At 51.1% G+C, this 27,848-nt stretch overlaps 1 protein-coding gene across 1 annotated transcript; it reads left to right on the top strand.

The window, feature by feature from the left end:
- The first annotated feature begins 3,643 nt into the window (after nucleotides 1-3,643).
- Nucleotides 3,644-27,750, top strand: LTF (lactotransferrin). The gene is made up of 17 exons (XM_090284632.1): nucleotides 3,644-3,737; nucleotides 7,930-8,093; nucleotides 10,629-10,737; nucleotides 11,048-11,230; nucleotides 11,534-11,681; nucleotides 12,563-12,618; nucleotides 13,634-13,812; nucleotides 14,257-14,431; nucleotides 15,287-15,441; nucleotides 16,586-16,676; nucleotides 18,452-18,499; nucleotides 19,410-19,565; nucleotides 20,227-20,368; nucleotides 22,941-23,008; nucleotides 24,817-25,001; nucleotides 26,191-26,380; nucleotides 27,672-27,750. The coding sequence occupies exons 1-17, from the start codon at nucleotides 3,695-3,697 to the stop codon at nucleotides 27,704-27,706; spliced, it is 2,127 nt and encodes a 708-aa protein (XP_090140758.1). The 5' UTR covers nucleotides 3,644-3,694; the 3' UTR covers nucleotides 27,707-27,750.
- Nucleotides 27,751-27,848: the final 98 nt, after the last annotated feature.

Raw genomic sequence — 27,848 nt, 5'->3', positions numbered from 1 at the left:
GACTTTCTTTAAAATAAAAATTTTGTTTGTTTATTTATCTATTTTTAGAGAGAGGGGAAAGGAGAGAGAGGGAGAGAAACATCACTGTGTGGTTGCCGCTCACTCACGCCCCCAAATGGGAACCTGACCATGCAACCTGGTCATGTGCCCTGACTGGGAATCGAACCAGCAACACTTGGCTCGCAGGCTGATGTTCAAACCACTGAGCCACAGCAGCCAGGGCAACAGTGACTTTCTTCACACAGAGAGCTGTTAGAGTCACATGAGACGAGAGCACTGACAGCTCTCTTTGGAGTTACAGGTGCCATCCAAGCGTCATGGATTATCACCTTGTTTCTCTCCTGGGATGCTGCCCCCCTTCCCTCACTAATATAGACACTGCACGCTTCCAAACCACAACAAGCACAGCGGTGTAAATACTCCCACCGTGATGGATTCAGAGCTACCAATGACTGAACAACCCACCACAAAATCTTAAAGGTTGAACAGGTGGCTCTCTCCCCAGCCGGCCACCTGCCGCCGCTGGCAGGGGCAGAAAACAAGGCCCGGGCTCTCCTGTCAGCCAGGCTGGAGCCCGCGTGAGTGGATATCCTGGGAACGCCTCTTCTCTTTTGTTCCATCTGGAGCCGGTTCTGTCCAGATTTCACACTTCTTTCCCAACACTCCTCCTGGGGTTGGAAGCTAGAGGCCCCCATAGAGGGCAGGGTGTGGGAGGGCTTGGCTTGGGCCAGCCCTTGAGGTGATAAAGGGTCACTGTGTGGATTTCGGGGGTGGAGAGGGACTGCGGGAAGAGTTAGGGTCCCTCACCCGCCTGTGGACCAGCTCCTGCCAATCACACGGTCGTCTGTACCTCAGCCACGTTCTCCGTACTCCTTCTGGTTGCCATTGCCACTGTCTCACGTATGGAAACCTGTATCCTGCCTCCCTGTAGCCCGTTCAAGACCTGGTCCAGCCCCTGCACGCACCCTGGCTCTGGGCGGCCCGGCACAGCCAGCTCTGGCCTCGCTGGTTTTCAGACCCCACACGCCGCAGGCAGGATCCCTCGCCAGCCTCTTGCCCCTCCTCTTCCTCGCTCACTCACTCACTCAACCAATATCAACCATGGAGGGCCCATCAGAGGCGCAGGGCTAGCTGGCCAGAGGCCGTGAGGATGACTTCAAGGCTCTTCGTTGGCGGAGGTGGTGGAAAGCGGTAGGAACGTGGGAGAAGAGGCAGGGATGGAGGGAGCAGACGGGTTCCGTTCTAGGCGCGCTGGATTTGGGTGCTGCAGGGCCCGCATGGACAGCTGCCCAGAGGCAGACACCTGGTGCGGAGCTCAGGATAGGGGAGATGATGTTGGTCCTTCCCACAGGAGTTCCAGGCCGGAAAGCTCAGTGGGACGTCTTGTTACCCCTCATGCCCAGGTCAGTGGTCACTGAGTCCGGGCTCCCAGGCTTTTGCTTGGCTGCTTCCTCTGCCCGAACATTCTCCCTATAGAAACCCTACCTCTTCCTTCAGGTGCCCAGGTCAAAGGCTCTTTTTCCAACTCTTCTGGGGTCCTTAGGATGAGAACTGACCGCCCTTCCCTCTTCTGGGTTCCACCTGCCTTGCTTTTCCCCGGTGGCCTATATAACAGAAGTGCCTGACTGTGCCCCCTGTCCCCTCTCCGCAGTCCCCAATGTGCCATGAGCTCCGGATGGCAAGGACGGTCCTCTCTCCTCTGTGTCCCTCATGGCACCCACCAGTTCTGGCGTGAATGAATGGATGAATGAATGTTGATAACAGATTGGTTGAATTTCATTTCCTGGGCAGACCTACATCAGCTTCTGTAGATGGCCTTTGGAGGGCTGTTCTGCATGTGTCCAGTGAGGACACCCCTGGCCTGGGATCTGGTTGTCCCCTACAGACACAACAGAAAAGTGCCTCCAGGGCGCTCCTTGAGTTCAGCCCCAGGTTCTCTGTGTCCCTGCCAATGCTGTGCCAGACATAAGAGGAACTAGAAAGTCTCTGACCTCCCACCTGTCCTTTTTCTAGTTTGCACCTGGAGATAGAGACATGGGTTCTGACATTTCTTAATTCTTTTATAATCATGGAAGGGGAAAGCCGAGCTGTTAATTTAGGTACAAAGGTGCTTCAGTGCTCCTGAGAATGAGTCAATTTTGTATTTCTTCACTGTTTTTGAAAGAGCTTATTGCAACTATTGATGAAAGCATCTGAATGTTGTGATATTGTGTTTCCAAACAGTGAGGGGCCCTAGACCTGTCATCTAGACCCCAGCTGGTGACTCCAGGGCCAAGCCCCGGGCCCGGCTCTGTGCCCAGTGTGCGGGATCCCTGGTCAGACCCAACTCCTGTGCTGCGCACACTCCCTGCGCAGGGTGGAGGCCTGGGGGCTTCCCCAAGAGCCTCAAAGACCTGGATCTCCGTGGCTGAGGGCCTGCTGGGTGCCTGCCCTCCACAGGGCTGCTTCCCTGGGTGTTGTTGCTCATCTGCTCCAGGAAATGCAGTCAGGACCAGCTCCTCAGGATCCCCTACGGGCCAGACTGACCTGTCAAGAGGGTGTGTTCAGGTGCCCCGTGATTTCCCTCACTGTGACTACCTTGCATCTTCACTTAGTATCTCCTGGAGCTAAGTTCACGTCTTTACGTACAGGGTGGCCTGTCATTGCTGAGGCATCCAGTGTGTCCCACTGCGTGCACAGCACCACATTCCATGTGATCCCCCCCAGAGATGGACATTTAGTTTGCTTCTGATTGTATGGGAGCTGCTGTGCACCATGGGAGTGCGTTTACAAGACGTATCCTTGGAAGCAGAATTCTAACTTTAGAATTTAAAAACAGCTTCCCTAAACAGGGAAGGAGCTGGTCAGCTTATGTATTGAGGACTAAATAGGACATTTATTATAAAACGAGGTTCCCATTTCCCACTTCATTCTGCCATGAAACAAACAAAACGAAGAGTGGAACATCCTTCTTCTTGGCAAAAAGGGAACAGGGAGACGGCCGTTGGGCCCCGGGGCTGATTGTTCCCTCTGAGACCTGTGGCTCTGTTTTCTGGGAGCTGCACTGTGGTCTCAGTAGGGCTGCGAGGGACCCCGTGGGCAGCCTCTGGACAGCCTCTGTCTCTCTCCAGCTGCCCAGGCTGCTGCTGACCTCAGCGAGGCAGTGGGTTCTCTTTGGAACTCTGGGCTGGCTGCCGCTCCTCCTGCCCTAGTCAGCTGCCAGGCATGTTAGACATTACCTGCTAAAGGAAAGGTCAGTGTCAAAGTCAAGATGATTTGCAAATATTCACCTTGGGACCCCTGCTCTGTGTCCCAGCCACTGGAGGACCTGAGGCCAGAGGGAGGACAGAACTCACGGGCTGCAACTCTCCAGGGACTTTCAGACTCACGGGAGGGAAAGAGCGTCCCAATGGGAGGCAGCCCCAGGGCAGACTGGCCAGGTGGCTGTGGGCTGGGTTTCCTCTCTTTCCAGGTGCCGAGCCCTGCTCAGGCACCTTTCCTTCCTTCCCCTTCCCCCTCCGTCTGTCTCCCCCCCACCCCCTAATTCAGAGTTCTTGGGCCTCCAGGAACTAGTTGGTGGCTGGCCCACAGGGGCGCCGATTGGGCCACAGGACGGGGCACACCCTGTGAGGTCAGCAAGCCCTGGATAAAGGGGAGCAGAGCCGGCGCAGGTGGCAGAGCCTTCGTTGGCTGGAGTCGCTTCCGGACCCCAGACATGAAGCTCATCTTCCCCGCGCTGCTGTCCCTCCTGGCCCTTGGTGAGTGCGGGTTCCTGGGGGTGCTCCCCACCGAGGGAGCGTCCTGGTCCCTGCGCCCTGCCGGGTGGGCAACGCTGCCCCTGCGCCCTGTCGTGTTAGCACCGAGCGCCTGTGGTCGCCCGGGCGCGGGGCGGTCCCGCCTACCCGCTTGGGGAGGAGTCAGAACCCCGGCTTCTAAGCTCATCCCAGCGAGCCCAGAGCTGCTCCCTGCTTCCTAAAGGGCCTTCGCAGACCCTGTCTCACTTTGTCCTACCAGGACCTTTGGCACCCATGGGACTCTTACAAGCGGGGGAGTGACTTGCCCAAGACACACAGCAGACCTGGAGCTCAAGACCCCAGCTGCTGCCAGGGCTGTGCTAACTCGGGCAAGACAGAGCCTTTCTGAGCCTCAGTTTCCTCATTTAAAAGAGTGGGACAAACGTCTTCCCATGCAGCTGTGAGGGGCAGCAGCAGGGTGCACCCTGCTCAGGGTAGGCAATGGTGCCCACAACCCTGCTCCAGAGAGGGGCCCGGGTGGTGGTACAGACCTCCCAATGAGACCCCTTTCTCAGAGCGGCGAGAGAAATCGATTTCTGGTTTCAAATGTGCCCAGACTGGAAAGCACTAAACAGTGGTTAGTTCTGTACCCAAATATCTGAGGTAATTTCTGGGGTGCTCTGCAGGCACTCACCAGTGATGGACATTAGTGACGTAACAGCGGGGCCTCCTCAGTGAAGGGGAGGGTCCCAGGCAGCAGCAGAAAGGGCTGTGACAGGCAGCACTTGGGCTGTGAGCCTGGGGGTCAGGGTGCAAGTGTGCTCCCCCAGTCCCGCTCCAGCCCGGGGCGGCCTCTTCCTGCCTCCTGCCTGCTGGAGAGGGCGGTTAGCGAGCAGCCCTGAGCTTATGCCCCCGACCGTAGGGGGCACGGTGCCTTCCCTGCTCTGTCCCTGCCTCCTGGTCCCCTTGTCCACATTCCTTTCCATGGGTGCTGGTCACCCCTGTCTTCTCTAGGGCAGGAGTGGGCTGACGTGCGCCCTGCTGTGCGCACAACACAGGGTTGGGGCCCCCTGGGAGAGGCGGAGAGGCAGCCAGCCTTGCTTCCCAGAGGCGGTCCTGGGCCAGGGTCCCAGCTCAGAGTTGCACCCACCCTCACTTGCACCCGTGGTGGTCTTCGCCCCCAGAGCCTTGAGAGCCACAGGTCCCCCCCCCCAACACCCTCCCAGGGTGCCTCAAACACCTTGGGGCTGGCTGAGCAGGGGATGGCCCAGGAACAGAGGAGGCAGAGGGCTGAGTGAGGTACCCCCAAAGCACATCCAAAGGCGAAGGGGGCTTATGCTTCCAAGCGTTTTCGTTTTTTGTTGATAACGGCTTTACTGGTGTGCATTTTACAGCTTATGAAATTCACGCGTTTCAGAGGTTTTTAGCAGTTTTACCAAGTGGCACAACGATCCCTGTCAATTGGGTTTAGCCCATTTCCGTCCCCTCACTATGATTCCTCGGGACCATTTACACCCCGTCCTCGTTCTCACCCTGGCCTCAGGCAGCCGCTGACCTACTTTCTGTGTCTGTAACTTTGCCTTTCACAGACATTTCGTACCATCCGTGGCCTCCTGGGCCCGGATCCTTTCACGTAGCATGAATGAGGCTCACTGATCCTGTAGCGCATATCCGCCGTCCCTGCCTTTTTATTGTCAAAGACTGTCCCATGTATGGCTGTGGACACCAGTCACTGAACACCCAGGCTGCTTCCCCTTTTTGGCTCTTCTGGATCATGCTGCTATGAATATTCACGCCAGAGTCTTTAGGTGGATGTATGGTTTTACTTCTTAGGGGTCTGTATCTAGAAGTGGAATGGCTGAGCCCTGCGGGAACTCTGTGTTGAACATTTTTCCGGGGTTCAGGCCACTTTACATTCTCAGCCGTGTCCCTGAAGGTTCCCGTTTCTCTCCATCATCGCCAGCACTTGTCCTCCGCTCTTTTAGTGACACGGGCTAGTGGGTGTGAAATCATGACCTCACGGGGCTTTTAATTTGCATTGTCCTAATGACTAAAAACGTCGAGCACCTTTTCATGTGCTTAGCAGTCATTCATGCATGTTCTTTGGAGAAATGTCTATTCATAGCCTATGCCCGTTTTTGACTGGGTTGTTTGTCTTCTTCTTCTCGAGTTGTCGAGAGGTCTTTGTAAATATTGTCTCCCCCGGCCTGTTGCACGTGCTTTTGTTTTCTTTACTGTCTTTTGAAGCACACAAGTTTTCAATACTGATAGGTCAAATTTATTAATTTTTTAATTTATGGACTATGCTTTTGGTGGCATAGCTAATTAATCTTTGCCTAACCCAAGGTTGCAAAGTTTTGTTTTGTGTTTTCTTCTAAAAGTTAATTGTTTTATCTCTTACAGTGGGTTCTTTGATCCACTTTGAGTTAATTTTTGTGGGTGGTGTGAAGTGGGGCTCCAAGTTCCTTTTTCTGTATGCGGGTATCTAATGGTGTGAGCACCTTTTGTTAACAGACTATTCTTTCTGCTATTTGCCTTAGCACCTTTGTGGAAAAAAACCAATTGACAGTAAATATAAGAATCTGCTTCTGGACTCTTAAATTGGCTTCATTGAACTATACCTCTCTCTCTTTATGCTAAAATCAAACTGTTTTGATAACCATAGCTTTATAGGATCTTTTGAGGTTAGGAAGTAAAATTTCTCCAACTTTGCTCTTTTTCAAAATTGTTTTTGAAACACACACACACACACACACACATATATATATATGATATATATATATATATAAATTATATAAATTTTGGGCTACTTGCTATACATTTATTTATTTATTTATTCTATATAAATTTTAGAACCTGCTTATCAATTTCTGCCAAAAAAAAAAAAAAAAAAGCCTGCTGGAATTTTGATAGGGATTGTGCTGATTGTCTATATCAATTTCGGGAGAATTACCATTTTAACAATACTAAGTCTTATAAAGCATGAACATAAATGTCTCCTCATTTATTTAGATAATTATTTCTTTTAGCCATGTTTTACAATTTTCTTGTACAAGTCTTGAATTTTTTTTTGTTAAATATTTCTCTGAGTATTCTTCTTCGTGATGCTATTGTGAATAGAATTATACTGTTAATATTATTTTTGGGTCATGCAATGCTTGTATGCAAAGATATAGTTAGTTTTTGTGTAGTGACCTTGTACCCCATGACCTCGTTGTACTTATTACTGTACTTCTAATAGCATTTTGTGGACTCCTTAGGATTTTCTCCATAAAGGATCATAACGTGTTCAAAGAAAGACTGTTTTACTTTTTGTTTTCCTGTCTAGACATCTTTTTTTTTTCTTGCCTTATTGTTGTGGCTAGGACCCCAGTATTATGTTGAACAGAAAAAGTGAGCATGGATGCTCTTGCATTGTTCCTGATCTTAGGGGGAGAACATTTAGTCTTCGCTATTTCAATATAATGGTCACTGTAGGTTCTTCACAGATGCTCTTTACCAGGCATCCATGTGGTTTTTAAGAGCTGTGAGCAAATCCGGTTCCGCCTCCTCCCTAACTGCATAATTCTAGCAACGAACGCAGGCGTAGCGGGAGAATCAGTCTTTCCGACACAGAAGTGAATGGTGGTAACTCGGGCACGCTGACCCATTTGGTACACCACTTACTGCAGCTACTGACAAGGAGTCAGGTGTATTTTCCTCAGTTCCCTTGGCATCCCCTGGGGAGCCGCTTGTAGACACAGCAACCTAGAGGGACCTGGATTTTAGGCTGGACTTTGCCACTGCTGAGCAGTCAGCCACTCAGCCTCCTCAAGAGCCAGTTTCCACATGAGGAGCAATACTCCCTTTTCCTGCCCCCACTCCCAAGTTCAAGTGGGATGAGGCAGATGGAAGAACTCCATGAATGAAGGCAAGGGACCATCATCATTTTTCTAGTGGTGGGAAGTGTGCCAGTCACGGGAAGGAAAAGAACCCAGTGGTTCTGAATATCTCCTCCAACTTACTAAGAATCAGGGCCCTCTGGCCAGGACAGGGAACTTGCTTATCGGGCCAGCTAGACACCGCCACCTGAGGAGAGGGGCCTGACCTAGCCGCAGACTGAAGAGGGAAGGAGGGGAGCAGAGAGAAACGGAGGAGTCTGGAAAACTCAGCCGGAGGGTTTGGCAGTCTCCTCCGTGAGCAGTGGCTGAAGCCTTCCTCTTGGCCTTTCTCCCAGGCCCGTGTCTGGCCGCCCCAAGGAGAGGCGTCCGATGGTGCACCATATCCCAGCCAGAGGCAACAAAATGCTCCAAACTGCAACGGAATCTGAGAAGAGTGAGTGGCCCCTCTCTGTCCTGCATAAGGAAAACCTCCTACCTTGAATGCATCCAGGCCATCGCGGTAAGTCAACGCCACTTGTTGGGTAAGACCAAGCTGCATGGAAGGGAAGAGAAAGGCATGTTTTCCTTCCTGGGTGCCTGTCAGTTAGGGATCATCCTCTCTCATGAGACACAATGATACTCTGAACGCAGAAGTGGAGAGGCCATGTATGGGGGGAAGCTGGGACCGCAACGTAAGTTGATGGTAACAACTGTGCGAAAAGGACATGGCAGCAGTCACACTGGGTGACTATGGAACACTGGCAGATGTCAAGGTTGCTCTGCAAGGTAAAACCTCCAGAAGATCATGGCCTCTAAGCCCTGAGAGAAATGAGCTCAGCCGGTCCTAGTCACCACGTGGTGTTGCGTGGTAGAGGCCTGTCGGTGCACAGGGCCTGAGAAGGACGTCTGTCCAAGACATTTTCAGAGAGAGACAAGAGAATTGTGACTTTTGCATGATTTCAGATTCCTTTGGTTTGTTGGGATGTAAGATCTACGGAAATAATTTTTACTGGTTCAGCCAACAAACATGTTCTCTGTCCATGGTTTTGTGTCCTGGGCTCAAGCATAGAGAGGTTCATCTGTGTAAAAGTTTTCAGTAAGAGCTAGGTTCTCAGAACAGTACGCAGGGGGCAGAATCTAGTTTGAGCAATGTTTCAGGATATAATTTAATAACTATGGTCCGTGGACAGATAGCATCAGCATTTCTTGCTGGTTTAAAGTGCTGATTCCTGAGCCTTCTTCCGACCTATTCAACCTAAATACCTGTGAATGAGGTCACAAAATCTGCCTTTTTCACCAGCATCTGATTTGAAATCAGTTTTCCATACCATGTATCAAAATAAAGTTGGGATAGATTAAATGCTTAAAAAGAAAACATGTATTATTGAAAAACTAGAGGAGAGATTAATTAGCAGAACAAGAGCAGAAAGAAATCTCTTTGCCTTTCAATAATAAACTAAACGATGAGATTAATCGACAGATTTTAAAGTATAAAAGTATTAATTCATCGCCAGTAGAAACATTTAAACAAAAATTTGGACAGCATCAGAGTAAATATGCACCAGCTCTGACAAGTGATTACAATTTAAATTCTGTAAAGAATGAATTCAAACGGGTAGGAAATGTAGGGTCACGTGAGAAAATGATACGACTGGAGTGTTCATAAGCAGTATTCATAATTAATACAAGTGCTTACGAAATGTTTCCCTTGATAATCAGAGGAAAACAAACCTAAACAATTTATTAGCACTTGCATTTCTTTATTTCTTTTTTTAAAAAGTATTTATTTATTTATTTTTAGAGAGAGGAGAAGGGAGGGAGGAAGAGAAGGAGAGAGACATGGACGTGAGAGGGAAACACTAGTTGGTTGCCTCTCACACACGCCCCAACTGGGGACCAAACCCGTAACCCAGGTTCGTGCCCTGACTGGGAATCGAACCGATGACCTCTCACATTGTGTGATGATGCCCAACCCACTGGGCCACATCGGTCAGGGCAGCACTTGCATTTTCTAAACTAATAACACATACTAAAATGAAAGCCTGTACTGCTGGTGATTCTATGGTGAAATGACCCTCATGGTTGGTGGCATTCTAAGTTGGCGTCGTGAATCTTCTGGAGAGCGGGCTGGCAACAGCAGCCAGAGCCGGAAAGATAAACATGCTCCGCGTCTGGGTGACTTCACGCTCAGATGCCCGTCGCGTGGCAACAGGTCATCCGAAAGAAAAAAAAGCTCACCAAGGACAGAGTTATTCCTCAAAGGGTAGTTTTTGTAGCAAAGAAAATCAGACGTAACCCAAGTGCTGAACATTTGGGGGAATTGTTTAACAAATTATAGAACAACCACATTATAATAAAATAGTAAGAAGTCTGTAAAATCAATAAAGGCTTTACAGAAGTAGGAACATGTATGGTTTTAGATTAATAAAGCAGTCAACAAAATATTATCTATGCCAGATGGCAAATATAAGAAATGTGTGAGTGTATGAGAAGTAATAAGCCAAAGAGGAGAAACATGGTTTGTTACGGTAATTTTAAGGTATCTTAATAATTACATTTCCTATTCAATAAAGAAGAACTTCAAATACATACAGAGTGAAAGCAGGAAAGAAAGCATCTAGAACAAAAACACTTGAACTATAAGCTACTGTGAAGGTTATGCTCAGCATAGTCACACAGGGTGGGGCAAAAGCAGGTTTCTGTTGTTTGTATGGAAAGTAATTCAATAATTAATAAATAATAATACAAAAATATACTCTGTGTTTCAAGGAGTCACATCTGTAAACTTACTTTTGCCTACCCTGTATAGGTGAGTAGGCACACGAAAGAGAGTTGTGTGCCAACCTCAAGAGTTAAAACAGTTGGACCGGTGCCCGTGGTCTCCAAAGAGGGACCCTTGGCTTGTGCCACCTGTCACAGGATGTGAGCAGACATGATCCAAAGCGGACCCTTTTGAAGATCCCTCCAGCCACAGACCCTTCTGACATCCTGAAATCCACCTGCCTGGGTTAGGGCGGGTTTTCTTCTGAAGCCAGCCTGGCCTCTTTGCTTTCAGGCAAACAGGGCAGATGCCGTGACCCTTGATGGCGGTCTGGTGTATGAGGCAGGACTGGACCCATACAAACTGCGACCTGTAGCAGCAGAGGTCTATGGGACCGAAGCAGGTGAGTTCTCCCCGGGGACCCAGAGCTGGGCTGGCTGTGGTCCTGGGCTCTGTGGAGTCAGAGTGGATGAGTTGCAGAGGTGGGGTCCCGGGCGGCATCACACTTGAAGGGAACAGAGTCCCTGGGCACTTTGGGCCAGAGGTGGACCCACTGGAGGAGGACTCCCCATGTTCCCTGGGGAATCAGGACAGGCCCCGGGGCAACTCTGCCCCAGAAGAAACTGCAGCACACGTGTCCCGTCCCCACCAGGGGCTATTTTTCTCCCTTGGGTGCAGGCTAAGAGCATTTGACTCTCTCTGCCCCTTCGCAGCGCCACAGACGCACTATTACGCCGTGGCCGTAGCGAAGAAGAGTAGCAACTTTCAACTGAACCAGATGCAAGGCGTGAAGTCCTGCCACACCGGCCTCAACAGGTCTGCCGGCTGGAACATCCCTGTGGGCACCCTTCGTCCGTACCTGAACTGGACAGGGCCACCCGCATCCCTTCAGGAAGGTGAGGTGGCTGGGGGGTTGCGGGTGATCTCAGGCAGGGGTCTCTATTCCGGCTCTACACCCCACTTTGGAATCACACAGAGGAAGGCGCGGGTGACTCCAAGGGGGTGTGTGAGGTTAACCTGGCGGGTTTGCTGCACCAGCTGCCCTGGGGAGCTGGCCTCTGAGCCCGAACATCACAGCAGAGGCGACGTGTCTGGCAGGGGTGGAGAAAGGGGCTGCCCCAGGGGGGTGCACACTGGGAAGCGTGGCTGGCTGTGGCCAGGGCTGCCTCACACTCGGTCCGTTTCTCTGTGTCCCACAGCTGTGGCCAACTTGTTCTCCGCTAGTTGTGTTCCCTGTGCAGACGGAAATCAGTACCCCAGCCTGTGTCGCCTGTGTTCAGGGACAGGGGAAGATAAATGTGCCTGCTCCTCCAAGGAACCGTACTTTGGCTACTCTGGTGCCTTCAAGTGAGTGAGATGGTTCTCTTCTCACCAGTGACCTGAGTGGCACATCTCAGGCCCAGAGATCTTTTCTCCGGCCCCCAATAGAGCTCAGCCTGCTTGTAGGGACCAGAGAAGAAGGCCAGCTGTCCCACTGCTGTGCAGACAGAACCACTGAGCACCAAGAGGGTGCCGGCACTGCCTAGCGCGTGTTCCCCTCTCCTCTACCCCAGCCTGACGAGCGGTCCCTGGGCAGTGGCCGCCCTGCCTCCCCAGAGAACCCCAAATCTGGCTTTGCCCTGTGTGGTCCTGGTGACTTTGGTCCTCTCCCTAACCACACAGACGGCCTGAAGGAGCCCTGTCATGGGTCAGCCAGTCCCAGGCTCCCAGCCGGGCAGGATGGCGGGGTGTCTGGGCTGATGTGCGTCTACCCTACCTGGGCCTCCTCTCTGAGCTGGTGACATCGAGCCCTGCCCATGTGACAGCCCTGTGCCCTGTCTGCCCCCACACTGAGGCTGACGCTACTCCCTAACCCTCCATCTGCCTCCTGGGCTCAGGCCGTCTTGCAGAGGGAAGCCTCCCCGCCTCTCTGCTGGCCAGGAGACATTTGCCCACTCAGTCCCGGGAGACAGGACCACATGGCCAAGGATATTGAAGCTTCGTCCTCTAGAGTAGAGACTTCAAAACTCTTACATAGAAACATAAAGCTTTTCCCTCTCAGCTCTCAAAGTGAAGGATGGGGGCCTCTGGCCAGCGGCGGAGCCCTTCCTCCTCAGAATCCACCTGGAGGTGGCCGTCCTGAAGCCTCTGGGCTCTGTCCTCTGAGAAGCAGACACCCACGGGAGACATGCCCCTATTTCCGGGGAGGCTGCTCCATGCTGACCCTCCTGTGCCTTGTCATTTCACAGGTGTCTGAAAGACGGGGCTGGAGAGGTGGCTTTTGTCAAGGAGAGTACGGTGTTTGGTAAGAGCAGAGAGAAGAGCTATGGGATGGCCTCCTTTTATTTTATCATAATTCTGAACATTGAACTAATTAGATTCCTCCATTCCTTGCACGCTATGTATCAGGGTTCCATACAGGGCACAGCTCTTAGGTTATGTAATTTCATAGTTTAAACGATCAGTTTTCTTCACATCTCCTGTGCCCACTACCTTTGCCTTCCCCCTCGTAGACACCATGCCAAGGTACTTGACACGTGACCTTGAGCTGTATGTGGTCTTGTAAAGGTCTGGTGCTGGTTTGGGTTCCTGGGTTCTAAGCTCACAAAAGCTTTACTGAGCGCTAGGTACCTCATCCCAGAGCATTAGAGACCAGGGTGCTGCCAAGGCTTCCCACCCAGGATTTTGCCTTAGAGAGTCCTCTGTGCTGTTGTACAAATGTCTAGTTCAGCGGATCTGACCGCCGAGGGATGCTCTGTGGGACGTGTCCACCAGATTTTACTTACCCATCACCCTAGGGATGCACTGGGTCATCCTGTCCTTCCCTTTACCGCCGACAGCTCCGTGACTCATGCCTTTGTATGTGTCCTCTTACTATCTTGCTGGAGAATGTCCCTGAGGGACCACACACTGAAGCACAGTAGCTGGGTACACACAGGGACAGGCATACTGCACTCTATTTATTTTTATTCTTTCTAGAGATGTGGGTAAGGCGGTGGCCTCTGGCTGGTCCCTGGGTTTGTCTCCATCCTGTGGCGCTTTTCTAGGTGGGGTTGCCATAGAAACAGATGGTGTCTGGTTCAGCTTCCTTGACCCACCAGCACCAGGGCAGCCCATACGATCCAGTCAGAGCATCACTGGCCTGGGCCTCAAGGCTTTCTGGGCACTGTCTTTACCTTTCTGAGTGTTCTGGAACAACCCACCATCTTTCTTTCTGGTGCCCCAATTTTTTGTCAACTGGGCAAGGTGTCTCCTAGAGCTCAAATTCCTGAAATAGGCTTATCTGGGTCTCCCAACCCCCTCCTCTTTCCTTTTCCCAGAGAACCTGCCAGACCAGAGCGACAGAGACCAGTATGAGCTGCTCTGCCCAGACAATACCCGGAAGCCAGTGGATGAATTCAAGGAGTGCCACCTGGCCCGGGTCCCTTCTCATGCTGTAGTGGCCCGAAGTGTGGATGGCAAGGAGGACTCGATCTGGAGGCTTCTCAGCAAGGCCCAGGTATCCGCACTCATAGTCCTCCCGCCTGCTTGGATTTGGTGCTGCTGCGTCCTTCCTTCCCAACTTCCTGCCACTCCGGAGGGCTCTCTGTAGCCCCACTGCACAGCACTGTCCAGATTCAGTGGCCCGCGGGCCTCGGCCGGTCCTCTGGACTGCAGATGCTATGAGGCCCCTCTGGCATTACTGACTGACAGCGTCTCCTGGGCTGGAAAGGAACGAGGGGGACGATGCCACGTTCTCAGGACTCTAAGGTGCTTGGACCCCAGCATCACTCTGAAGAATGAGCCATTGCGGGGCTATGTCAGAAATGGCCCGAGTCTCTTATGGGACAGGGTTCCCCTCTCAGAATCACCTCTAAGTTCCAGATACTCTTTTTTAACATTGTGTGGTGCCCTCCCCCCTTACTTACCACTGACATCATCAATTCAATCTTTCCTTAATTAGGAGGCGTTTGGAAAAGGCAAGTCAGCGACATTCCAGCTCTTCAGCTCCCCTCCCGGGCAGAAGGACCTGCTGTTCAAAGATAATGCCCTCGGGTTTTTGAGGATCCCCTCGAAGGTCGATGCTGGGCTGTACCTTGGTTCCAACTACCTCACTGCCATCAAGAGCCTGAGGGAAAGTGAGTGAGGGCCGGCAGGGGCGGGTGGTGAGCCGGGCTGAGTTCCCCGGGGAGAGCCCCACACACCCCCTGCGCGTGGTCAGCATGGCCCTGCCCCCACAGCGGTCACGTCCCCATGTCCCAGCCACTGGAGGTCTTTGCCGTGGTGGGTTTGATACAGGGGCAAGTGCCTTCTGTCGACCAAGTAAGGGCATTTTCACGTATGGGAGCGTCTCCAAATGATGTGTCAGCCACGTTATTAATGCTGCCACGTGTCCCTGTACATCAGGCTCCCCAGCCCTGACAGAAAAATACATTTGCCTCTGATGGAGGGAGAAATAGGAACATGAGCCAGGGCCCCTCCTGGGGTGAGGCCAGAGGCCTGGTGGCAGACACCTGCGCCTGGGCTCCGCTCTTGGCTCAGGACACCACGGTGGGCCCGCTCGGCTGCAGTCCTTCCTCTAGTGGGGGGCTTGGGGTGGGGTCTGGGCGACCCCCGAGGTCGCACTGTAGTTGCTGGTGGTGGCTGCCAACTGTAGGGGGGGTTCGAGCTGGGCTCAGGGTGCCCTAGGCCATCCCTTGGGAGCTGTCACTGTCTCTGCGTTCTGCAGCTTTTGTCCTTTGGGACTGAGATAGGAGACAAGCCATTATACTGAAGATGGAAGGGTGGAGTCCAAGACAGGAGAACAGGATTGAGAAAAAAAGGGGGCAGCCCTGCCTGAGAAAGGGGCTGGGCGCTGACCTTGGAGGCGGGGAGGGGCAGGAGCAGAAGACTCCTGCGCCTGGAAGCTGGGGAGGTCAAGCAGGAAGGGAGCCCAGGGTGGAGCCAGGCCGGGCAAGGCTCAGCCGCCTGCTCACGGCTGTGTCCCTGCGCAGCGGCAGCCGAGGTGGAGGCGCGGCGCGCGCGGGTCGCATGGTGTGCCGTGGGCCCAGAGGAACAGCGCAAGTGCCAGCAGTGGAGCAGCCAGAGCGCCGGGAGAGTGACGTGTGCCACGGCCGCCACCACCGAGGACTGCATAGCCCTGGTCCTGGTAGGGGTCCCCTGCACGCGGAGCCGGTGTGGTGTGTGGGTTGGGGAGCAGGCTCCGCAGAAGACCCCAGGTCGCGGGCATCAGCTGCTTAGAAGTGACTGGGCTCTTAAGAGGCACTTTTGGGGGGGTTAGGCAGGATGGGGCCCAGGAATGTCTCCCCGGGGAGGCGCACAGTGTGCCAACAGGCACCGCTTTCTGTTAAAGAGCTATTTCTTGTGGGCTTGCCGCTCCTCTGATTATAAGAACGACTCAGTTATTGCAGGTAGTTTGGAAACGATAGAAAAGTGCGCTGTAAAGTAGAGAATGAAAATCAGTTGTGACCTCACACACAGCTGAAGTCTGGGCAATGTCCCACCCCAGGGTTCCTGGTGGCATTGATGCATAGGCTGGTCACCACTGGTTCTTACCGGTTAGGTGAGTTTTGAATCCTTTTCCCTTAACAGTGTATCATGGCCATTTCCCCACATGAATACACAGGCTTTGAAAACACTTTTGAAAAAATGATTCCAGGATATCTTTTATGTGGACGTGGCTTGGTCATGACCCTATTCTTTGTCCCCTTCATCTGTTATTATCAATAATCCTGTGATGTGCATCCTTGGATAGAAATCTTCATACGCATCTCCAGATAGTTTTAATATTGTTGTAAAAAAATTATTACTGGGCCCAAGAGGGAGCTTGGGATCTTGACAAATCCATGTTCCCGTGCTGGAGTGTGGGCTCAGTCATCCTGAGGGTGAGCCAGTTTAGTTAGAAATTTCTGCTCGTTCGTCATCCAACTTTTGCGTAGCCCTTCGAGGGTCCTCGGCTGGTCCCCTCCGTCTCCTGAGTGTGGGAGGCTGGTCCAGCAGGGGCGTCCCACGAGTGTGCAGAGTGCCGGAAGGGTTCTGTTCAGAGGACAGAGGGTTTGTGGCCTGCGCCTGGTCCTCGTGACGGAAGTGACAGCGTCAGAGGCACATGGGGCTGGCTGAGGATTAATAGCGCACTAGGCGTGTCCTTTGGGGGCTCAGTTCAGACATTCCCTGCCTCTTTCTGCTACTTCATTGGGACAGCTGACATAAAGCCGTTCTCGCAGAGAGCTGCAGAGACAGGCGGGACACGAAGCTGCCTCACTGGGATGCCCAGAGTTGCTTTGTCTTTGCAGAAAGGAGAAGCCGATGCCATGAGTTTGGACGGAGGATTTATCTACATTGCGGGCAAATGTGGTTTGGTGCCTGTCCTGGCAGAGAGCCAAAGTAAGCGGGGGGAGTGTCCTCCCTGGTTTATTCCTCCTGGGCCATGGGGTGGGGGCATGGGGGAGTCACCCCCCTTGGTGAGTCCAGGTAGAGATGCGGAGAAGGAAGGATACACTGAAACAGGAGAATCAGGGACAAGAGTAAATAAAAGGGGCTGTGTTACCCACAGAGCCTCCGCCGAGGCCTGACAAAGCACAATGCTTCCCTCTTCTTAAATTTTTTTTATATTAATGTATTTTAATAGCAAACTTATAGGAATAACATGGAAGACAGACAACATTAAAAGCATGTACTTGCACGTAGAACAGCTCAGAAAAGTATAGTAAGTAAATGAATGGAATCTACCAAATGATAAAAATGCTATAAACACCATTTAGTTGCCACCAGTAAGAAATTTACTTGTCTAAAAAAAATCCAAATGCTGGCATTGTCCACAAAAATTTAATGGGCTTATTTATAATTGTTATAAAGTCAAAGTACTGAAACATGTTCACTGACTTGCATTAATGCTTTGTGTTGCCACATTTATATTTTAAAAATGCACACACAAGTGAAAATGGAAAAACTGCCAAATCCTGATTTCTGTCGCCTGTTTTCCACTTGCAATATTATATTTAGATACCTTTAGACCCTTGGGAAAAAAAATAATGTTCAGAACTACCAATAACAGGAAAGAGGGAATTTTTTTTTTAAAGAATGAAATGTTCCCCATCATAGTGGATTCTTAGGTGCGTTCTCCATGTATGGGGCGAACTGGCTGGATGTCTTTGGCATAATAGTTACACGTTTGGCATGGATGGTGCAGAGATTCGTGTCTTCAAAAAGGCCAGCCAGAGGGGCCTCACTCGCCTCCTGCAGAGCACCGATAGCTGCACCCTGGAAGCGCGGATCTGTTTTGAAGTCCTGAGCAATTTCTTGCACCAGATGCTGGAAGGGAAGTTTGAGAATCACAGGTTCAGTGGACTTCTGAAAACGTCTGATTTCATGAAGTGCCGCAGTACCAGGCCTGTAACGATGAGGATTCTCCACCCCTCCGTTGGAGGGCGCAGAATTTTAATAATTAGTTTATGTACGCCACGAGATGAAAGACGTTGAAAATTGCTGGTTCAGCGACATCTCTTTGCTTGCTCCCTGCTCCTTCGGCTGGAGCGGTGGCCTCAAGCACAGTTGCTCCTCTTCTTAATTTAGAAGTATTTTAGTAAAGTACAATATACATGCAGAAAAGGGCACGTAAGTGTACAACTCAATGACATTTCACAAACTGGTACATCCCCAGGCACTAGTGCCCAGATCAAGACACAGCACATTTCCCACGTACCTTTGTGTCCTCCGCCACTGGCCCCCTTACTCCAGCAAGGGCACCGACTCCTGGCTTCCAAGGGCACAGATCGGTTCTGCCTATTTTTGAACTTCATGTAAAAGGAGCTGCACACATGTACTGTATGTGTTCCCTGCTCAGTGTTATCTCTGTGCTGTTCCTCCATCTAGAGCGGAGTTGGAGAGGAGTCAGCCCTGCTGGGTAGCATTCTGTTGTGCGGCTCTACCGCTGTTATTTATCTGTCCTGCTGCGGGTGGGCGTGTTTCCAGCCGGTGAACCGTGCTGCTGGGAACGTCCGTGGCTGTGTCTTCTGGTCAACCGAGGGTGCGTGTGTGCTGCCGGGAGCCGCTGGGACAGTTTCTTTGACTTTGCTTCTGCATTGTTGAGATGTAAAAGTTTGTGATTCCTCAATACATCTGAATGTTTAACAGCGTTTTGCTTGTTTTTATGCTTTCAGAATCGGAAGAAAACAGTAACTCAGATTGTGTGAATAGACCAGTGGAAGGTGAGTTGGAATCGGTCATTTTCAGGGTCAAGGGTAAGTTCTCTTTGCTGGAAGAACAGGTGGCAGGAACTTTAAAAACCTCACAGGAAGAGATGTAGCCCAAGTTCTTTTGAAGAGGCAGATCATTCATAGGTAATTCTAATTGATGTTTAGATTGACCTTCACACTTGGCCACGTCCCGGCCACCTGGAAGGGGAGGTGCTACATCCCCATCTCCTGTGAATGAGGGAACAGTGGCTCAGAGAGTGTCCTGAAGTGTCCCGGATCTCGGACACAGGCAGAGATGCTGCTGCTGTCTCGTGCTAATCCCGTGCACTGTGCTGCAGCCCCTCCTGCCCTCCAGAGCTGGCGCTTGCTCAGCTGGGGAAGAGCTCTGAACTGCCCCCAGTGGGAGTCTGTCAGGTGCACCCCGGCAGGAGGAGGACAGCCCCCACATTGACCCTCTCCCAGTGCAGGGCTCAGCACAGGGCGGTCCTTGGAGACACACCCCTGCACCAGGCGGCACTTAGCCCGGTGGCCACCGTGGCTCGGGTCCTGTGCATATTGCAGCTGGTGATTCATGCATGATTGCGGTCACGCTAGGTGTCCAGTGTTTGTTACCTTAGTAGCTCACGCCTAAAGGTGAATTGCTGGTTTATAACTCAGGCACAGTGTGTGCTGGTCAAGGACAGTCCCCAGGAATCACTTAAAGGATCAGCTTTTCTTACTATCTCATATCATAGCCCCAATGAATCTCGCCTTAACAGAGGACAGCTGCGTAAGCCTTTTGGTCTCCCTAACAATGCATCACCTGGGGGAGTCACTGCTGATGATACTTCTTGACCTCCTTTGGCCTGAGGTGCAGACAGATGCCCTAGAGTCCTTATGCCAGGGCCCCTGGAGAGTAAGACTTGCTCTTCTGTCGTCCAAGGGTACCGCGCTGTGGCGGTGGTCAAGAAATCAAATGCCGACATCACCTGGAATTCTCTGAAAGGCAAGAGGTCCTGCCACACCGCTGTGGGCAGGACTGCAGGCTGGAACATCCCCATGGGCCTGCTCTTCAACCAGACAGGCTCCTGCAAATTCGGTAAGGAGTCCTGAGTGGGGAGGGGGGCCATCCTGGGAGGTGGAACCTCAGGGAAGGGAGGGGGTGGTGGGTTTTCTTCTGTTGGAGGAAGCAAGTTCTCCCCGTGGCTGCCCACAGCCCTGGGGCACAGAACGGTTCTCTGCACTGCTGCGTGTGCCCCATGCACCCCACTTTGAGGTGAAACACTGGCCTATCGGTCTCTTTCTCTGCACCCTAAGAATGGGTGCCGGCCCTGAGAAGGACAAATGGTACTTTTGCCTCCTGGTGCTCCAGATCTAAATTCCTCACAGGCCCTGGCTTCCTAATTTGGGAAAAGGCACCTGGCTGCCTCATGAGAGGCGACTTCTGTTACTAAACAGAACTGACTTCTTCCTCCGCACTGCAAAGGAAACAGAATAAGACCTCAAGGCTTCCGACTCAACCTGTTCCTGGGGCCTTGTCTCCCCGCCCCAGCCCATGCCGATACCCCATGCCTAAACCATGACCTATCTGCCGTGGGCCTGTGACATGGAGCTGCATGTCACTACTTGTGACAGTGACTGTGTTCTATCTGTCCTAGGCAACAGAATGAACCTGAACCAAGCTGCGTCCCCTGCTAGGTAAAGGCCGCGTGTGTTAACCCCGGTAGGAGGAGCTGACTTCCCGTGTTCCTTCTCTACAGGCGAATTCTTCAGTCAAAGCTGTGCCCCCGGGTCAGACCCGAGCTCCAGCCTGTGTGCACTGTGTGTTGGCGATGCAGCGGGCCAGAGCAAGTGTGCCCCCAACAGCAACGAGAGATACTATGGCTACACGGGGGCTTTCAGGTGAGGGCCTCGGTCAGGGTCCGGCAGGACGGGCCTTGTGCCTCATCCTCCCACGTCCTGGCCTTGCATTTCTAAGGCGCCAGAAGTGGCCTGTCACAGCAGAGCCAGGGGTGCCTTTGGGGGTCTGCTAACGGGCAGCACCCATGAAGGCTCCTGCCGCCACACTCAGCACCCCAGAAAGCAGAGGCTGGCACGGGGGCTGCCTGACCTCAGCTCTGCGGGGCTCCTCCTTGGGGCCTGGAGTCCAAGTCACCCTCGGTGGGCCTCAAGTCCTCATCCCCCAAATCAAAATGGGTAGAGCAGGTGGTATCTAAGATCCTATCTACGATTCAGTGTCATGGGGAAGAATTGTCCTCATGGCCACCAGCCTGTCCTCTGTTCTAAATCATCATGTTTTACAGTCCCCTTTTCTCTTTGATTTTGGCCTTAGAAATGACAAAAAAAAAAAAAAAAAAAAAAAAAAAAAAAAGCAGTATTGCAGGGTTATTCTCCACCGGTGAAGTGAATAATAATAATAAAAAAATAGGTTTTCAGAATTATAACCACTTAGTTCTTTGCAGTGGTTACCCACAACCCACGTTTTGTAACCCCCATTCTTTGGGACGTTGCTTCTCAGTGGTACTTAATGTGTTAGGTAAGGGTTGGAAGGACAGAGTCCGCTCCTGTCCCTTTTTCTCCACCAGGTGGCGTCATGTACCTGAGAGTGGCACAGGTCAAACTGTGGTCTTTGACCTTTTTAATATAAATTCAGTAGCCTTCTCTCCAAGGATAAGATGCTATAAAACTAGCTTTGGCAACCCTAGACCCTGAATGACTCAGAAAATATTTTGTGAACATACAAGCCTATCTTGAAGGGAGTAAGGACATGCAGATGGAAAAGTTGTGATGTGATTTCACTCAGAGATAGTGACTAGACACATCTCTGATAAAAAACCCAAAGGAACCATACAGATTTTTTTTTTTTCCCCTCGAATCTATGGTAAGGTATTATTTCACTGGAAACACCTGGGGTTCAGCATTCTGTTTCTTCCAGGGGAAAATGCTTGGCCTTTTGTTCAACTTGAAAGCTAGAACCAGAAGTCCTGTTTACTTCTCTGTTTCTAACCCACCTATATTGTTGGTTTTCAATCTTTTCACTGTCAGCTGTGTTCTGACGAATTTCTACTCAGGGAAGAGAAGAGGTAGCCTCTCACTCTGTTCCTGTGCCTCTTCTACCCACAACCCCAAACGTCACCCCCTTTCACTCCCAGCGAGATTATGTCATAGTCAGGGCTTACATGATTATGAATATGTGAATATCATTCTCATATTAAATATGGGTTCTGATAAGACATTTCCTTGCTTGGCCAAGGCGTTTGTGCGCTCTGCACAAAGTTAACAGATGCCCCGCCGTGAAATGACACAAATCAATTGCCCGACAATGAGGCCCATTCTTGCCAAGATGTGGAGACCGAGGCAGAGCCAACGGCTCTGGTGCTTCTCCCTTAAATGGGGACAAGCAGCCAGAGAGCACTGGCCTCCTGGAGAAAGAGCAGGAGACGTGGAAACCAAAGCAATCGCTCGCAGACGATTCAGAGACAGTAGAGGAGAATAAAACTTTTTAACTTTACGCTACAACTAGTATCACTAGAGAGGTCAAAGGGCGCGCAGCTTTCATGAAACAAGAACAGGAAGACCTAAAAGGGAGCAGTCAGACCACCAAAAGTGTTTTTAGGAAGTGAAAAATAATCATAAAAATTCTTTAAAATGACACAATGATTAGACGATTAAACCAAGCAAATACCTTAGATGCTAAAAGGTAAAGAAGGGAAAATAATACAAAATAAACAGTTAGAATATTATATTATAATCCAGGAGAGTCTGTACTTTAAGAATTAACATTGAAAGAGAAATCAGAAAAACAGTATGGGAGTTATCAAAGGAATAGTGAAGTAAGGGGCTATGATTTAAGCTTCCAGGATATAGATTTTCCCTCCATCTCTTGATTTCAGTGTTGGGCCTCTGCCCTCAGCTGCGATTGGTTCTCTAGTCCATGGTGTTGTTTCAGGTTCAAGCTCCCTGTGAACCAACCTGCAGTCTTCTGCCAGGGTGAGGCGGAGTGGCATGGGACACGAGGTCACCTGGATGGCGCCCATGTCTGCTCCATCCAGTCCTCCTGTTCTCTGTCACTTCCAATGGCTTCTAGTGTGGGAGTCTCCCTGGAGTTCCGCAGTGTTACAGCGTTTTAGTCCCCGCTGGGTCAATGACCGCTCATGCATTTGCTCTCCGACTTCCAAATGTTGTCATCAGGATCGCCTCTCTTTCTCTCTTTGTGCGGCTCACTCTTGTGGGTTTATAGCTTTTAAAAAAAAACCTCATAAATATTATTTTATTGGGACTTTAGAAGGAGGGAAGCTACACATATGTGTTCAAGCTTCTCTTTAAAACCCAAAGTTCCTGGAAATATTTGTCTTTATCTTTCCCATGTTGACTTGAATGTTTCAGATTTCGGAACGCGCACATTGCAAACATTGGTGAAACCTTGACTAGCGTCTCTTCTCTGGCAATGCATTTATTTTCTGGAACGTTTTAGGTGCCTGGTTGAGAATGCCGGAGACGTCGCGTTTGTGAAAGCTGCCACTGTCCTGGAGAACACGAATGGTGAGTGAAGACGTCTCCCTTCCCCCGCCGAGCAGAGTCTTGGGCAGCAACGCATCTCCTAGTATTCACGCTTGCAGCCGGGAAGATAGTAACGGGTTTCCAGACCTTCGATTAAGTTAACTTTGAAATGTTTTACCTTGGTACGCAACATGGGAATGTCTACAGGTGTCACAGGGACCTTGAAACCTGCGCCCGCCCCCCACCCCCAACACACCAGAAATACTCAAAAGCAAGTATCTGCTGGTTTCGTCTAGACAACACAGAAGCACACCATCTGCCTGCCCCAGCCTATGGGAGACGGAATGGGGATGATACTGCAAAAAAAAAAAGAAATCAAGCCTATGCAAATAAAATGTCCTTTTAAAAAGGAAATTTTCTATTCATCCCCCTAGGAGTCCCCATCAAGAAACTGCTTGGGGGTAAATGGGGACAAAAATCACAGGCAGATGCAGACGGTGGAAGGTCAACTACCAGCCAGTGTTGAAGAATCACTGTCCCTTGGGATCTCTAGATGAAAGTCATAATGACCGGAATTTAAGACTCCCAACTGCCCCCACCCCCAGTCCCTCTCAGCCCCCCCACCTCTCCTCCTCAGCAGGGGCCTTGCCATTCCATCCCCTGAGAAAGAACTGCCTAAGTTTCTGCCTCCCTCCTTCAAAGATATCAACGGTCACAGCTGCTCCTTCCTCCTCCTGTCTTCTGGGAGAGGGGTCAGGGCCAGACATGTAAACTTGGAATGACTTCGGTATCCAACGGACAAAGCCAAGAGAACGGACGGAGGGTTTTTCTGAGGGGAGACAGCAGGAGAGGAGCAGGGGCCTGAACAACGAACCTCCGTTTGCACGCAGGCAGACAAGCGCAGGATTCCATGTAGAACTTATGAACTTATGAACCCGTTCATCGAAGTGATCTCCAGGGATCAGATGTCAAATTTAATTTAAAGCTCCTGTAGGATTTTACGACTGTACTTAATTGGAATTGGGGAGTATGTTTGAGAAACCCACAGAAGCTCCCCCTTTTCCCTGGCTACATGCAGAGCACTTGAATATGAAAGCAAAGAGGAAACAATTACTTTTTGAACATAAACAAGCTATTCTTATTTCTGAAAAATATGGCACAGATGGAGGGTTTTCTTTTTCAAAGCTACAAACATTAACAGCTTTATTGAGGCACCATTCATATACTATAAACCTACCCATTCAGAATGTAGAATTCGGGGGTCTTCAGTACAACCACCAGCATGGTCCAATTCTAGAGCACTCACATACCTGCGTAAAGATACCCTGTGTCCAGAGAGGCACTCAGCCTGACCAACACCTTGATTTCAGTCTTGTAAATATACTCGGAGCAGAAAACACAGGCACTCAGTAAGAAAAAGAAAAAAAGAAAAGAAAAGAAAAGAACCCCATAGCTGTTGGCAGTCACTTCCCCACGCCCCCAGAGCCGGTAGCCAGGCATCCACGTTCTGTCTTCCCGGATTCGTCTACTCTGGACAGTCCACGGGAGTGGAGCCCTACCACACATGGCCCTCTGTCACCGGCTTCCTTCACTGAGCATCAGGCCTTCAAGGCTCATCCGTGGTGTAGCCCGTGTCAGAGTCCCCTCCTTTTTATGGCTGAACCCTATTTCATTGTGTGGCTACAGCGCTAGTGTTTAATGTCTTTGGAGCTTGAATAGCTTGTGCGGGACAAGCATTTCTTCTCTTCTTCCCATCACCGCAACCCCATTGCATGCATTTCCAGAGGCCAGCGATGGGGACACCCATCCAGAAGGACCCTTTGACCGATGGCTCCTTCTTCTCTCCCCAGGGAAGGGCACTGAAGAGTGGGCTAAGGATTTGAAGCTGGAGGACTTTGAGCTGTTGTGCCTGGATGGCACCCGGAAGCCCGTGACTGAGGCTGAGACCTGCCACCTGGCCAGGGCTCCGAGTCATGGTGTGGTATCTCGGCAAGATAAGGTACAACAGCTGGAGCAGGTGCTGCTTGACCAACAGGTATGGACCGCCGGGGTCTCCCGCCCTTTCTTAACTGCGTGGGCCTCTGTCAGGTGGGGCAATCACAGAGCGAGGTCAACCAGCCCAGCCCAGGCCTCTCTTTCCGGTCCCTCTGCTTGAAGCTGGTGGTGACAGTGTTTGCGTCACACGGCGGGGCTGCCCAGAGTCTCAATGAGGACGACAGAGGATTCTGTCCTGGGATTTCTGGGACTGACCTAACCACTGCCCTGAGTCTCATGCCCCTGAACTTGTGCTCACTGCCTGGCTCAAACATGGTTATTCCCCTTCTTCCTCCTTTTGTTCTTCAAGCAAATGAGGGCGACCACTGAGCCTTCCTCCCACAAGTAGATAGAGTGTCATTCTCAATACTCCCTGAGTCTGGGCTGGTTGAGCAACACTCTAGACAAGGCTGTCACGTCTGTCATCTAAAGACACCAAAGCCAGAACTTCTGTAGTGTAAGGCTACCTACCTACGAGAAGTGGTGTGAAGGAAATTCTACTATTTCCCTAAAGTCTGTGATTCTCTATCAAAACTTCTAGTTTTGTATTAAAATACCGTCTCTGGGTGTGCTTTAAAGTTAGGGGCCCTGCAATGGTACCAATAGGCACAATAATTGGCATTTGTGGAGCCCTCACGGCGGAACACGCACTAGGGCTGGTGACAGGTCTGCTCCCATGGGGGTGTTTGGTGTCACAGCTCAGCCCTGTGGGAGCTCTGGGCATGAAGAAGGAACTGTGGCCAGCTGAGGCTCAGGGACCTGCCCAAGTGGCCTGATCGGTGGCAGAGATGATTTCCAATGCAGACTGACTCTCCGGGAGAGCCGGCTGATCAGAATGCCACCGGCGCTCAACTCTTGGGGCAGTTCTCAAAAATCCTCAGCTGTCACTTAGTCACCCCTAACAAGTTCTAAGGAAGAGGCCACAGATTAAGAAGGAAGAGATGGCAGGAGGTGAGATTGGAGAGGTTGAGAGCTTGGGTGCTGTCCAGGGTGGGTCTGCCACCTGGGCCCCGGGCAGCAGGAGGACACGGGGCAGGGCACACTCGGCCAAGGCAGTGGGACAACTCCAGAACTCAGCTCCTTTCGGCCATGTTTGTCCCAAGGGTTGGTCCTGGTGGTGGTGGTGGGGAGATGTCCTTGGCCTCCTTAATCCGCAAACTCGCTTGCTTTCCTTGGCCCCTCTGACACAGGCTAAGTTTGGAAGGAATGGCCGTGACTGCCCAGGCAAGTTTTGCTTGTTCCGGTCTGAAACCAAAAACCTTCTGTTCAACGACAACACTGAGTGTCTGGCCAAGCTCCATGGCAAAACAACATATGAAAAATATTTGGGATCAGAGTATGTCACAGCGGTTGCTAATCTGAGACAATGCTCCACCTCCCGTAAGTGGACCTTAGGTAGCCTCTCTGAGAAACCACCATGGGTGAAGGTCAGGGTTGGAGGGCCGAGCGGCATTCTGGGAATGAAGATGGGTCTTAAAATGTTAAGGCAGTGCACTATCTCGGCGCCTTAGGACATTACAATCTCATCGATGAGGTGAAAGATGTAGGTAAAACAGTAGGTAATATGTTAAAACTTATAATTCTGATAGTGACCATCATGGGGTTTTTAGAAACTGATCATTTTATTCAGTAAAATGAAATGTGCGTATATGTATATACATGTGTATGCATACATGTGTACACATGTACACACATATAGACACATATGTATTAAGAAATGACAAATTCTGACTTCTAGACAGTTTCCATAAACACCAACTATAGATAATACAATGCTCAAAAAACATTTTTGCCAGAAAAAATATACTGACAGTAGTTCAGTCCTTTAAAAACATTTGGAAGACCTCGCGGAGCATGAAAGGCTCTGGACGGATTCTGAGATTCCAGCATGCACAGCCTTCCGTGCCCCACCCCCCGGGTCATCCAGAGTCAGAGGCGTTGGATGGGGGGGCGGTGGTCCAGGGATGGGGGTAAGGCCAAGAATCTATCAGTGGCTCTCGACCCAGGCAGTTTTGCCCTCCAAGGACACATGGCAATGCCTGGAGGTGTTTGATTCTGGTAACCTAGGAGGTGCTAAAGGAAGCCCAGGGCAGCTCTCACCACAAAGAATTCCCGGGTTGCAAATGTGCTGCCATGACGCAGGCTCCATCAGCTGAGGTCTCGGGGCGCTGCGCTGCAGGGGTTTCCAGGACGACACTTGGAGCAACCAAGCTGTAGGCCGTTCCTGCAAGCAGCCAGCTCAGGATGCCATAGACTGCACACCCCGGGGTGCAGGCCCTGTCTGTCCAAGCTGAGCCCTCGGCACTTAGCACAGCGACCCACCTGTAAATGAGTGAGGGAGCGAGCCTGGGAACACTTTTGCAAACAGATCTGCCTAAAGATGACATGCTAATTGCTCACGATCCAGAAGTTAGGGGACCATCCGTGTCAGTTAGAGACAAGGTGGGTGGCGTGTTGTGTCACCTAGGCCAGACAGGGAATCAGCCAGGTTGGTGAGGGCCGGAGCAGTCGCGCTTCCTTGGGCCGTGGGGACATGTGGGTGGAATAAGCATTCATCTGTGGGGGTGGGAAAAGGGCAGAGGAAAGCCTCTGGTCTAGTATTGCCCCTGATTGGTGTGTTGATTAAAATAGCAACCCGCTTCTGACTCTCCTGCTTCATTCTGTCCCACAGCACTTCTGGAAGCGTGCGCCTTCCTGAGGAGTTGACACGGAGAAGATGGCCCAGACCCTCGCCCCTAGCCTCAGCCCTCATTGCCAGGGCCCATCCCCAGGCCGGCTGGGGCCTTCTTCCCCCTTCCTGAGGGGCAGCTTGCTGGTCACACCCGTTTTCACAATTCCTGGCTGTCAT

The sequence above is a fragment of the Furipterus horrens genome, unplaced genomic scaffold (assembly GCF_987537825.1).
Source record: "Furipterus horrens unplaced genomic scaffold, mFurHor1.1.pri manual_scaffold_7, whole genome shotgun sequence".
NCBI lineage: Eukaryota > Metazoa > Chordata > Mammalia > Chiroptera > Furipteridae > Furipterus > Furipterus horrens.
The sequence above is the reverse complement of the archived record's forward strand: the minus strand, read 5'-3'. Positions and strand labels throughout refer to the sequence as shown.

Excerpts from the sequence above, each read along its gene's own strand:
- LTF (XM_090284632.1), top strand. The coding sequence starts at position 3,695 with ATGAAGCTCATCTTCCCCGCGCTGCTGTCCCTCCTGGCCCTTG. Across the intron at positions 16,677-18,451 it reads TGTCCTGGCAGAGAGCCAAA|AATCGGAAGAAAACAGTAAC; the intron begins GTAAGCGGGGGG and ends TTATGCTTTCAG. Across the intron at positions 26,381-27,671 it reads GAGACAATGCTCCACCTCCC|CACTTCTGGAAGCGTGCGCC; the intron begins GTAAGTGGACCT and ends TCTGTCCCACAG.